General features: G+C 36.3%; 1 protein-coding gene across 1 annotated transcript; it reads left to right on the top strand.

The window, feature by feature from the left end:
- Positions 1–1,336: 1,336 nt before the first annotated feature.
- Positions 1,337–10,259, top strand: LOC106910799 (uncharacterized). The gene is made up of 10 exons (XM_088015610.1): positions 1,337–1,384; positions 2,799–2,848; positions 3,292–3,327; positions 3,484–3,765; positions 3,839–4,084; positions 4,161–4,205; positions 4,279–4,428; positions 4,550–4,639; positions 5,611–5,703; positions 9,463–10,259. Exons 2-10 carry the CDS (start codon positions 2,818–2,820, stop codon positions 9,501–9,503), a joined length of 1,014 nt encoding a protein of 337 aa, XP_087871736.1. The 5' UTR covers positions 1,337–1,384; positions 2,799–2,817; the 3' UTR covers positions 9,504–10,259.
- Positions 10,260–14,178: the final 3,919 nt, after the last annotated feature.

The raw sequence follows: 14,178 nt of genomic DNA, 5'->3' as shown, positions 1-14,178 counted from the left end.
ATATATGCATCACAACTCTGTGGAAATAATTTATTTTGGTTACAAGCCATTCTAATTCAGTCTAATTACTGAATGCTGCCAGCAGTGGGTAGAATCCTGGTCAGTTAAAAGAAGGTCGGTGACCGTCATCATTCAGGTTGACAATTTAAAAGCTAAGTAGTTTAATTTCCCATATTAACTCTTAATATCGTAAAACCTGCTCTCATCTTTTTATCCATTAGCATTTTCCTCTACAATTTAAAACACTGATGGAACTGAGAACTTTGTTGTTATTGGCTGATTCGTTCTTCAGTCAAAGTAATGGCCCAATGTGAGTAGTATGTCTGTGAAGAGCTGTAATATTCCACTTCCAGAGGGAAACGGACAGATTCGTACAGTTCAGTTTAGTGCGCTTACGAGGTAAACGCAATAATAATAATAATAATAATAATAATAATAATAATAATAATAATAATAAAAATAAAAATAAAAAACAGCTTCCAGGCCAGAAGGGGCAGCTGACTCTGTGGGCAGGCAATGCCCCCCAACGCTGCCAGGCCTGGTATGCATCTTATCTTGCATTTGTTACAGCACCACCTTGCTGTCAACACTACGTCACCATTGAACTAAAACACAACATAAACTTCAATGAGATGGAGCAATGAAAGCAATAAAGGGATAAAAAATATATAATATACAACATATAAACATACCTCGATCCTTACCACAACATTTCAATACTCAAACTGTTTTAACTTAAATTGGCCTTTCCTATATTTGCTGTTTTCATGCTGCACCAAGGGGTGAATCCTTTTCAGGTGCCTCAGTAAAGCTAACATACTGGACACTAGTTCCTTAGAACTTTCCTAAGTAAGTAACACCAAAATTATACATAATACAAAATAACACATGAACTCAAATTATGGCAGTAAAACTGCTGTTATACAGAAGCACTGATAATACAGGCTACATCTGATGAAAGTGTGTGTTTTAGTTTTAGTGGGGGTACAGTTATGCTTCAGCAACACAGTTTACCATAAAGTATATTTATATGTGAAACTAAATTTTAGTGCCTAACGTCGCCTCTCCATCACAGTTTGGTTTAAATCTTACACTTTTCATAGGATCCACTAACTTACCAAAAACATGTTTAGTCATGACATGTTTCAGCTAAAAGTATGTTTCTGTTTTCTTACCGGTTTTTGCCACTCTGGTTTAAAACGGATATTAAATCATCAGTGTGCCTCCTGGAACCCAGTGGGTGTTTTTTGGGGGGAAAGGGAAGCGCGCTGCTGCAGAGACATGAGAACAGATCATAAGTTATGCAGCAAACTCACTGACCGCACTCTTTATCAACAGGACGCACAGACAAGGACCGGCACAGCCTGCGCACACGGACGGCTGCGTAAGTAAATCAGTCTCTGTGCAGTTAGTAGGCAGTTTATATGTTTGATCTTATAGTGCTGGATAAATAAATAATGTTAACCAACCTCTGACTTGTATAACTAAAAAGATAAGAGTAAGGTTTTTAGGCTTTTCTGGGAGAGGATCAGTGTAGTTACAATTATTATTATTATTACTATTATTATTATTATTATTATTATTATTATTATTATTAAAGAACTTTTACAAATTGTAACATTTCAGAGTCTGTTAATAAAAATGGTTTTGTTTTCACCTCTTTTGCATGAAGACAAGAAACGGCCTAATGATGTCAGGTGTGGAGGTCGCCTCTCATTTCACTGATTTATTACATTCAAACTTCCATGTTTTGCTGATTACAGTTTGAAAAGATGCATGGAAATAAATATCAGTATTCCCCTGCCAAATAATTTTGCGCACAGTGTATGAGACGTTTATCCAAATGAAAAACAACGAATATGGCTAAAATGATAACTTAAAATAGGTTAAACATACATAAATTTAATCCCATAAGAACTTTTTGTAACATCCCAAACATAATCTTACAACCTCTGTAATGCATAATGAGAGAAACTACAAATGATCAGTCAGTCTTATGGATTACGTGTCACATTTCAAGACAGATTAAGTTTCACATTTCTATAAATCAACAGCAGTTTTAAACCCATCTTTTATTTGATCTTTTATTTTGGTGATACTTATTTTCCTTTGTTTGTGTTCTGTAAAATTTATGTGGTAAAATTACTGATGTGGCATTTTTAGCTTTGCGAAGCCTGGAAAGAAGAAAAACAAATAAATTTGATCAGGATTGCATAATATTTCCATCTTTGCCTGTAACAGAGTTTACTATTAATTTGTGAGTCTGACACTGAAACAATACTTTTATAGTTTTTTTCTATGTTACTTGTAGCTGTAGACATGCTAGTGTGCTGCAAAACATTATGACTAGTTTTTCCGTAACTAGTGGGTTGATTTTGTTCATGTTGCTTCTAATCCTCTTGGTGAAGTTTGCTGGGAGACATTTTTAAATTCTTTTGCTAGAATATTTTTTCAATTACTAGTGATTAATAGTAGAGAATAATAATGATTTATCAAGAAATATCATGGTAAGACAAAAAAGCACCACATAAAGAACATACATTTCAGTTCAAGTTGTTACTATAGACCCATATCATTTCATTTCAGTCGTATGTGTTTCAGTTTATCCTAGTTATCAGCGCAATAAGTTCAGTTCATTAGTCAAATTAGTTCAAAAAGTGGATATGTAGAGTTTTAAATGTAAGAGCAAAATGCATTTTCGCCTCGAGGTGACAGTCGGGTTTTAAAGGCTAATCAGTTACAGGTTTCAATCTTTGCTTTGCACTCATATTTCTGACCATTTTATCTTGTCTTTGCAGTGAATCATTAGATGGAATAATGAACGGAGCGACTCTACAACACCTGCTCTGTAAGGTTTCACACATTTTTTTGTCCATTTTAATATTCAAATGGTTTTCAGGTTCATGGATAATGATAATAGCATAAATTTCCAGCCGGCCCAAATGTCAGCTTATATTTTGAGAGAAGAAGGCAGTCAGTGGAAATGTCTGAGTCAGTGTGTTAACTTTGAGGCCGGCGATTTCGTTGGCATACATATTTTCAAATGCCGGTAGAATTCGAACCATGTAAGATAGAGCAATAATTTTTTTTTTGCATATAAAACAGTAAGAATGACAGACTTACTTTTCCAACAACCCAAATGTGCCAGAGCGTAATACAATATTAGAATCCATTTACTTGTTGCGTAGTGTACAGCCCCATAAAGATGTGTTCATATATTCCTAATAATGCACATAAAACATGTTCCTAATACTTGATGCATTTTAACATCCTTTTTGTGTCGTGTTGTAGTTTTGATCTCACTGCTGTGCTTCTCATCAAAACAAGGTCAGTAAATTAAAATCAGTTCTTCAATGTAATTGCAAGTATTATTTATGTTTTTAATCAATGGATAATGTAGTGAAATATCTCATGACAATCATGTCATTTTGTCACTGGTATTTTTCTGACTGTAAAATAATCATCAGCACTTTCTGCTTCCAGTCTCTCCAGCTGCTCTGACTGTGAGTCCCAGCAGATCTCAGTTCTTTAAAGGAGAATCAGTGACTCTGATCTGTGAGGATGAAAACAGCTCTGATGGAGGAACTGTGAGGAGAAACACAACCAGAGGAACCAGGAAGCGATGTGGAGATGAATGGGGAGAAGCTGCTGGTTCTACCTGTAACATCAGTGTGCTGCTCCCTCATGACTCTGGCCTGTACTGGTGTGAGTCCATGTCTGGATCCTCCAGCAGCAGCAGCAGCAGCATCCAGCTCTCTGTCTCTGGTAAGATCAGACTGTGGAGTTAGTGTTGCTGTGTGGAAATGGATGAAATGCTGTAGTTTGTCTCTGTGTTGAGGTGGATCAGTGATCCTGCAGAGTCCTGTCCTCCCTGTGATGGAGGGAGATGACGTCACTCTGAGCTGCAGAGCAAAGAGTCCAGCCCACAACCTCCCAGCTGCTTTCTATAAAGATGGCTCCTTCATTGGTGATGGACCATCAGGTCACATGACCCTCCTCCATGTCTCCAGCTCTGATGAAGGCCTCTATAAGTGCAGCATCAGCGGTCAGGGAGAGTCTCCATCCAGCAGGATCTCTGTGGAAGGTCAGCAGCTTCTCTGGATTTTCTTTAAAACATCTGAATCTTTGTGACAAATATGTGACTACACCTTTATTTGTAGAGAAATTCAGCATCTCCTCTCCATCCCCCAATATCTCTGTCTCAGGTAGGAGCTTCACTTGATTAGTTTGTAAAATCTCAATATCCACAATGAAACTTTTTCTTTTAATTCATTTCAGAAAAATCCTCTCCTGCTGCACCTACATTTTTATTTCCCCTCCTGTCTGTTGTGCTTGCCGTTGTTGTGGTTTTACTGCTGTTGCTGGGCGTACTGGTGAGAGGACATGCAAACAGGAAACCTGGCAAGACAAAAAACAGCGGATGTTCAGGTGTTGTTTCACACATTAAGCTTTTACTTTAAAGATGTTCTGATTTTGCTTTAGTTGTACAAATTCAGTCACACTTCAAACAGGAGTCTGGGTCAGGACTGTGAATTTTGGTTGATTTCAGCTAATGAAGAGGAAGTTGGAGAGAAGGACATCATATACGGCGACATTCGCATATTGCCTCATCAACAAAGGAGTAACACACCAAAAAATGGTAAAAAAAAAAAAAACCTGCTTATATTTCCAAAATTTTCACATTAATTGAACTTTTTTACATTTTGTATTGTGATTAGGATGTGATATAACAACATAAACTGCAACATAATTGTGAGGTAGACGGCTGTGTGGGTTCTAAAATCACAACATTTACAGGTTCTTTAACTGAGACAATGCAACAAAAATCATTCATATGTCTGATCAAAATCTTCTTGATCAACAAGGACAAACATTATCTGTTGTCAGTTTGAGTATCTAAGGCTAAAGGTAGCATTTGACCACTTTATTGTTTTTGCAGTCTGTGGTTAACAGCCTCTTGTTGCTACGTGGTCGTCCAGTTTCCTGTTTTTCTATTTGAGCTCAATGTGGACGTGCATGTTGCACCGGGTCTTACACAACATCAGCATCTTATTCACCCTACATTTATGTACATATGCTGTACATGTTTCAGAATTAATGCAAATAAAGTTATTAGTTTCCAACATAATAATGCTTTTACTAAATTAAAACCAGGATTGAAGCAAACAACTTAATTTTCAGATTTTGTGGTTGAAAATATTCTTTCAATAGTCGATAATTTACAACAAAAATAATTACAATGTCTAAACATAATTAACAATTGATGTCAGTATTGAATGTCAGTTTTTTGGGGTTTGATTTGACACAGGGTTGCATGTTGGAACATCTGTTACCTTTCAGTCAGAAGGTCAGAGGTTCAAACCCCAGCCTGGAGTCTCTGATTTACTTCCTGTACATGGATTAATTTACTCTGTCCAGTTTCCTCCCACAGGCCAAAAAACATGAATAGTTAAAATCATCTGATTTGCCCTTTGGCATGTGTTCCTGTATTTGTGTTAACTCTCCCTATGACAGGCAGCTTTAAACAATGACTTTTGAATAAGAGTAGTGTTTGTGTTTACTTCTTTGTTGTTTGAATGGTATTGCAGTAGATTGTATTTTATTTCACAGAGAGCCATCCAGAAGCTGTCTATTCAGCGGTGAGGACAGAGGACATCAACTATGGACAGATCATCATCAGAAAGGACAAGACAAAGAGCAGAGGTAGAATTTAATCCCTAAACCTTAAAGTTATGATTTTGGCAAAACTTATGAGCATGAATATCAGTGTTGAAAAAACTTCTGAAAGTATGGCAGAAGTTTCAAATAATCTAAATTAGAGAAACATTGACTTACTTTAATCTAAAGTAAGCACAGTTTGACGAGCATTATGTTTGATAAAAGCAGATTTATCTCAGCAGATATGTTGTTGTTGGTGCCTGCTGGCTGAGACTGGTTGGGTTACTTCTGGTGGCTGCAGCTCTCAGTACTGTGAGAATGTTTTTTCCTCCTTTGTGGTGTCGTCTTATATAAATAGAGCTGCGGTGTTGGTGTCTGTCAGCTTCACAGAAATTTCTGTAGCATTTCATTTGTCATGTTGTGAGGTGGTAAAAAAAACCCTGAAAACTTGCTGCGGTATGCAGAGTTTTATGTTCGATGAGCCAGTCCTCTTCATCTGCTCATATACTTTTAATTTTCAAATTATTTCTTCATGATTGGGTATCTGATAATGTTCCATTTTAATGTTTTCATTTATATCTTTCAGCTTCATGCTGACGTGATTCTTTTCACTGGTCCCAGTTCCTTACAGGAACCTAAAACTCTCCTTCATTCACCACAACGCATATAAAAGGTGTTTTTCCTCGGCTTACTTGCTCCAAATGCACTTAACTGGTCATCTGTTATATCCAGACTTTTTAACTTTTATGTGAAAATGGTTACACATTTCTTTTATATCAGACATGGTTATTATATTTGTGTTCAGTCTGACCACTGGCTGTGATCCCATTTATCAGCAGAGAAAATATCAATTTATCTAATACGGCCTATAATACAGAGACCTGTGACTGCCATCTAGTGGGAAAAACTTCATTGTTTGTAGTCACCACATTCAGTTCATATAAAGCTGCACAGACATTCACAAAAACTCTTGGCCTGATTTACAGAGATTCAGAGTAAGGAGCACTGAGTGATCACAGGCAGCACTGGGCGCGTTGCATGTGATCATCATGCAACGCAGACAGGAAGGTTTTAAAATCTGTTGTACCTTCAATGCTGTTATTGTTCTATTTTCATTAATTAATTTATTTATAAAGTTTATTTGATAGGGACAGACACACATCGACAGACAAACTGAATAAAACATCATCCCATGTTAGCATCATGGTGTAAAAGCAACAGCTAATTCACAGCATTTATCCCTAGATGGGCTTTTAAAAAGTAACTCTAAAAATGAAGTGATAATCATTTAAAATAGCACAACATAATGTATACAAACAGTGAGATGTAAAACATCAGAAATGGGTACAAGTCTGTTTTTGACATAACAAAAGTTTTGTTTGAATTTTGAACGTACTAAAACTGGTTACAGACTTTAAATGAACAGGAAGTGAGTCCAAACTGCAGATCCTCACAGACAGACTTTGAGCAAAGGTGGTTCTTTGAAAGGGAACCTTATAATTTACATCCAAAGCTGCTCTGCTGGATCTGCTGTTGCCCTGCAGTCTCTGTATGCAGTCACTTAATAGTGTTGGTGCAAGTCCATTTAAACACTTAAAAATCTATTTTAATACATTATAATTTAGAAAATTTGTAAAATCCAAAATGCCAAATTCAGCCAAAATGTGACAGTGATGGAATCTGATCGGCTTTGATATAAAACCTTTAAGGGCCGATTATAGAGACCTGCTAGTGGTGCATTTCTATGCTTTCCTGTAAACTGGTTATGAGTCTGTTGGTTTTTCAATTTTCTTGTATTTTAACTAGTAAACGAACTGGTAAACAAATGTCTGTTTTCAAAAGAATGGTAGCTTCTCTCTTATGTCTCCATCAGATGAGCAGCATTAGCAGCTTTTGGTGACATTATTATTAATAATAGATTGTTTTTGAATACGATGCAGGATTTAAAATGAACTGATGAAGATGATCTATGTGTCTAGTCTGGCCTGTCTGTGGTTCCCTTCTGGACCTGATTTTACATGAGTTTAATGCAGAGCGGCCCGGTGCAGGCCAGCTGCCTTCAGGTCGTCTGTCTTGGTGGGTCTGGTGTCGCTCAGGTTACAAAACTCCATAGATTTTCCTCTGGATGTTGAGTGAAGAACTTTTTAGACGCTTGATAAAGCATTATGTAAGTACAGCTAATTTTCCATTTTACCATCTAGTTTGGCTTTTTGGTTGTATCTCTGTCATAATTTTCATATTTGAGCTACATACACATTTCTTTGGAACTTACTGACATCTATGTTACAGGTTTTGTATGAATAAACTTTTAGTTACTTGAATAGAATAATTAAAGTTAAAATAAATCACTTAAATGTCCAAAGTTATCTTATTTATGCTGGTAACTGGAGAAGAAACCTTATTTTCTGAAACCTTAATTTTTGAAATTGTAAAATATGTCATGAATTTGTCATATCCCAAATTAATGTCACTGCAGCTTCATGCCAAACATGAGATCTGATGACAGAAACCTTTTTACATGGATTTTATACACTTTCCAGGACAGACGATGGATGGAGAGAACCATGTACTCCAAGGATATGACTTAAAATGTTTAAATAGTCTTTAGCAACAGATGAACAGTGTTATCTCTGTAATGTCTATGCAGACGGCAGGAATCGTCCTCTAACAGTGACAGAGATCCTGGCACAGCAGCTAACTATGAATAAAAGCATTAACATACTAAATATGCTATTATGGTACAATTGTTTATACCATAATTGTATAAACAATTACATACTATATACCATAAATTAAAAAGATGAAAATAAACAAACCTGATTTCTTTTTTTGTTCTGCTACATGTTCATTTCTAATTGAGCAAATCTAAGAGAAAATGTTCACCATAAACTAAAGAATTAAACATTCAACATATTAGTATTAAATTTGACAATATTTTCCATTTATTTGTTTTAAATTTTTGTATTTAATATTATAAATGTTTCCAAAAGAGGGTTTTTACCAGACTGTGGTTGTTGCAGCGCTCCACTTTTTGCTTTTCCTAAAAATAACCAGAAGCCTCACAAAATACTTTGAGGTTCAATTAGTCCATTTGAAGACTCTGCTTGGCTCACTGTACATCTGGGAATTTATTTAAAAGTACTTTAAATGTCTTATAGGCATTAATGGTCTGTTTTCTGTGTACTTGGCAGAAGGTCCCTTAGGGTTTTTAACAGATATTTTGGTTTTTTAACAGATATTTTGGTTTTTTAACAGATATTTTGGTTTTTTAACAGATATTTTTGGTGATATCCCCAGTAAGATCCCAATCCCACCAAGCCACCAGTTTCTCATTATGACTTCTCTGTCTTCCCTGCAGACCTGAAGGCAGCAGAGAATCAGTTACTCTGCCTGTTTGTTTGTGAATAGGAATTAAATATAGATTATAATTTGAATTTACTTTTGTAATAATCTTTACAGTACAGTTTACAGTAACTCCTGTTTTTTATTACTTATGATAAAGACACTAAAGGACTTGACTGCAACAGTTCTGAAAAATGTAGGTGCAATGAAGGTGCAGATTTGAATTTCAGTTAAATTATTTCTATATTCATCTGGTGCCTTATCAGCATTTAGAATTGAGATTCATATCAAAGTTCATTGATCGATTCCTGGAATTAATTTGATGGCAGAGTCTAAAGAAAGCAGAAGGTCCAAGACAAGCCGGGGCCTTATTAAAGAAACACATTTTAATGAATATGTATATTATTATTAAAATAGGTTATGTATGAATGAGTTTTCCTGATTCTGTTGCTGTTTCTTCAGTGTTACAGGAGCCAGAGGTCGTCTACACGTCTCTGAGATAATCCACCAGTCTGACGTCCTCCTGCTGCCTTCCAGCTGTTCCACTTCCTTTAATGGACGTTTTCTATCTGAATTATATTTTACTAAAATATTTATGTACATAAAACAGAGTTAAGACATTTTTACCACTCAAAATCTGGTCACAACTTAAAACATTTTTGTAACTTTATTAATATTGTTGATTGTACAGTTTGTGGCAGGATTTTAATTGGTACATTGTCTTTATCTTCACTTTGTGTGGTTCTGTATTCTTCACAAAGTCCTGCTCTGTTTTTCACTAGTAATAGCTTTTTTCAGGAAACATGCAAATAGTTTGTATTTCACTTCCTGTGTGTTTAATGCTTCTTAAAATTAGATTTTTTATTGTATTTGTGTTACTGTAACACATTCTTTGCAAAACGTTTTAAATTGTATCGTAGTTCAGGAGCAGATAAGGAAAGTTTTTACTGTTGTGGAGTTTTAATAGACAGACAGGATGACGCCTGGAGGAAGATATGATGTAAAGCACTTTGAACTGCCTGGTTGATGAAATGAGCCAAACAAATAAACTTCATTTATTGATTGATTGACATGGATGTGGAGGACAGAAGATCATATTCCTCTTTTAATGTCATTGTTAAATCCAGAATAGAATTCAAGATTCTCCTTCTATAAAGCCCTTAATCATCTCCATCATCCATCAGGGATCCGACGGCTCCACATGTTAGTAACAGAACACTTTGGCATTGTTGAATTAGAGCAATAAAATGTTAAACTTCTTTGCTTGTTTTTCTCTAGTGTCCCAAATTCAGGGTTCCTCATGTACACAGTGGAAAACCACACAGAACAACCAGTCGCCATTCAACTTCAGACATATCTAGAGTTTTACTCAGACAATTAAATGCATAGAAAAACAGATCAGCATCACATCCAAAACATCAAGAAGTCCAAACCATGAAACAGACATTAATTACCTGAGAAAAGAAAAAAAATGAACAAAATACAAAAATAAGAAACAAACATAGGCGCCTTGGGAACTGCTTGTGGATGCAAACAAAGCAACTCGGCTTGCTGCTGTGAGGTGGAGACTTTTATTAACAGGTGTGATCCTAATTTTAATATAAGCATTGAAGGTGTGTCCTCTCCTTCTAAACCTCTAAGCAGTTCAAATTACTTAAATGGGATGGTCTAGTTTTGTTACCTTCTTTAAGACCTATTCAAAACCAAAGATGAAGAGAAAGAGAGAGCAAAGGTCAGAGAGAGCAAAGGTCAGAGAGAGCAAAGGTCAGAGAGAGCAAAGGTCATTCTTAAAACAGGATTTTCTCATGCCAGTTACATCTGGAGTCTCTCCCAGTTCCTCCTTTCCTAAACATTTGAACAAAGACCCTAATTATCAGAAAGAGATTTATTTTTCACTTAGACCTTACCCATTTTCCTGCCTGAGCAATTCCATAATATCCCAAATACTAGTTTTGTTTTCTGAAGGTTTAGTGTTTTTCTGACCTCATAGAAAACACCAAAGAAACTTCTGTCTGTAAACAGACAGAAGTTTACAGACAGGTAAACTTCTGTCTGTTTACCTGGTAGTAAACAGACAGAAGTTATCTCTCCCATCCTGTTTTTTCCCATTACTTTTGTTTTTGTGAACTACCTAGCACATCTGTTCCCTCTGATAGGAGAAGACATTCTCTACTGAAGGCCCTTTTCAAAACCCTGTTAGTGATTTTATGTCAGTTAAGAAAATCAGTTGTTATTTTAAATTTAGTCATTATCCAAATCTACCTAAATTAAAATCTACTCAAAATATTCATGCTCTAATATTTCACATGCACCAAGGTTAACTGTTGCTAAAATTAATATAATCAAACTTGTCCCCAACTACATATAGTTAAGTTCAAAAACTATCACATTTTAAATGTATTTTCCTAACACAAGCCATTGTTTTCCAAGTCAAGTTTTACCTGCTTCTTGGGAGAATTATCACCGCCATAATTTGTAGATTTGCGATGAACAGTGGGACCAGAATCTTCCTTCAGTCGAAGTCTGAATCCCGTCATAAACTGTTGGTAGTTTTTAAAGGACTCCTTCGTGAATTTATTCCCACGAACTACAAATTTATTTGGTAATATCACAGGGCAAATACAAAATGAAGCTCTAACTGAGGGATCATGGATCAGTTTTAGTAAAACTGGAAGAAGTCAGGGATACTGAGGGGAAATGCCCTGGAAATATTTATTTCAACAAGACAATGACCCCAAACACACAGCAGGCAGCAAAATCCTGGTTACAGACAGAATTCAAGTAATGGCCAGCAGAATCCCATAGAAAACTTGACATAGAAAATTTTGTTTATGAGGCAAAAGCAAGAAATACAGAGGAACCGAGGAACATAATTAAATTGTTCTGGACTGCAGAACCTGCTGACTGGTACCAGATATTGGTCGACTCCATGTTTCTGTTAGCTGTGAAGCAGCTAACAGAAACGGTTATGCCACAAAATATTAGTTTAATTCTCAGGAAATATTAATCTTCCAGCATTTCTTAGTTTATTTTTGAGTTTGTAAAGAAAGATGTCAACACTGCTATGTTTTGAACATTGTATTATTCAATAACTTTTTCAACACACTGCTATTAATATGAACATAATTGTACTTTGATTAAATTTATTTTTCTAAGGTGTAACATCCATCCATCCATTTTCTTACATCCTTGTACCTCAGTGGGTGAGGAGCTGCTGCCTCTCCAGCTAATGTTCTCGGTGAGAAGCAAAGTCACCAGTCTGTCGCAGGACAACACAGAGACACATAACTATGCACACACACACACACACACACACACACACCTAGAATTTGGAGAGGCCAATTAACCTGACAGTCATGTTTCTGGACTGTGGGAGGAAACCGGAGTACCCAGAGAGAACATGGAGACTCCATGCAGAAAGACCCAGGATTGAACCCAGAACCTTCTTGCTGGAAGGAAACAGCTCTACCAACTGAGCCACTGTGCAGCCCAGGTGTAATGCCAATAGCTTAAAATGTAATTTATCCCAGGTGAGTCTATGAGGACAGGCACCAGGTTGATTCTGAGTCTTTAAACTATTTTAATTGGAATGTTTCATAACTTATAGTTCGATAAGTTAGTTGATGTAAAAATGTTTGTTTTAGCTACATAAATTATCATACTCAACAGCAAACAGCATATCTCCAACTCCAGCTTAGAGTGGCTCATTGACATATTAATGCAGTAACCATGGAGCTTGATGTAAAACATTTTGTTAGACAATGTCAAACAGCACCGTGCAGAGACCTTTGGAGGGGCTCAACAAAGGGACACTATCAACAAGATCTTAAAACATTGTACAGTGTAGCAACAACCCATAATTTTCAAAAATCTAATGTTTAATTAGACCATTGTTAAGGTAAGGTCATTTTATTTACATAGCACATTTTCTGCAAAGAGGCAATTTAAAGTACTTTACATTAATTAGAAGGAAATGCAAACAAAACCAAAAGGAAGACAAAAGGTAAAAGTATAACTACATATTGATTCCCCATGTTTAATAAGAATAAGTAGTCCATAAATTGGAAACTAGTAGGGGTTTGTCATCATGTGGACAATGCTACGGTGGCCGACAGGTGCAAATGCGCAGCAAAAAAGAAAACATGCAAACAAAAGAAAAGACACACCCCCGAATCAAATGCAGCAAACAAAAGAGAAAACACCCCCGAATTAGAAAACACCCCCGAATTAGATGCAGCAAACAAAAAAGAAAACACCCCCGAATTAGAAAACACCCCCGAATTAGATGCAGCAAACAAAAAAGAAAACACCCCCGAATTAGAAAACACCCCCGAATTAGATGCAGCAAACAAAAAAGAAAACACCCCCGAATTAGAAAACACCCCCGAATTAGATGCAGCAAACAAAAAAGAAAACACCCCCGAATTAGAAAACACCCCCGAATTAGATGCAGCAAACAAAAAAGAAAACACCCCCGAATCAAATGCAGCAAACAAAAAAGAAAACACCCCCGAATTAGAAAACACCCCCCGAATCAAATGCAGCAAACAAAAAAGAAAACACCCCCGAATTAGAAAACACCCCCGAATTAGATGCAGCAAACAAAAAAGAAAACACCCCCGAATTAGAAAACACCCCCCGAATCAAATGCAGCAAACAAAAAAGAAAACACCCCCGAATTAGAAAACACCCCCCGAATCAAATGCAGCAAACAAAAAGTGTTGCAAACGGAAGTGCTCCAGACCACTAGGGGGAGTCTAACAAAAAATAGCTGTGTCCGAATTCAGGCTCTGCATCCTTTAAAGCGGGTGTTCAGAAAAGCAGCAATGGCGACAAAATAATTTTTGTTGTATTACACTTAAAATTACACAAAATTATTTTTTACAATGTTTTTAGGCGAGAATGTAGATGTATAGATCTGAAATATCTGCTCGGTTCATTAATAAATCACCTACTTCCAATATTGCTCCGACGTTTTCGGAGATGTCTTCTCCCGCTGCATTAACAGCCAGCTTCACTCGCAAGCTGTCAGCTGGCCGGGCGCTCCATGTAGATATTAATAAAGTATTTAATTTATTCCTGAGCAAATGGGTTTGACTGATTAAAGTTAAGCCTTCAAACATAGTTTATTTAACTGTAATGTCTTACTACCTGAGATCTGGAGAGTATTTGGAAATG

Source organism: Poecilia mexicana, unplaced genomic scaffold (genome assembly GCF_051168715.1).
Source record: "Poecilia mexicana isolate PSO_F unplaced genomic scaffold, ASM5116871v1 scaffold_18, whole genome shotgun sequence".
Lineage (NCBI taxonomy): Eukaryota > Metazoa > Chordata > Actinopteri > Cyprinodontiformes > Poeciliidae > Poecilia > Poecilia mexicana.
The sequence above is the reverse complement of the archived record's forward strand: the minus strand, read 5'-3'. Positions and strand labels throughout refer to the sequence as shown.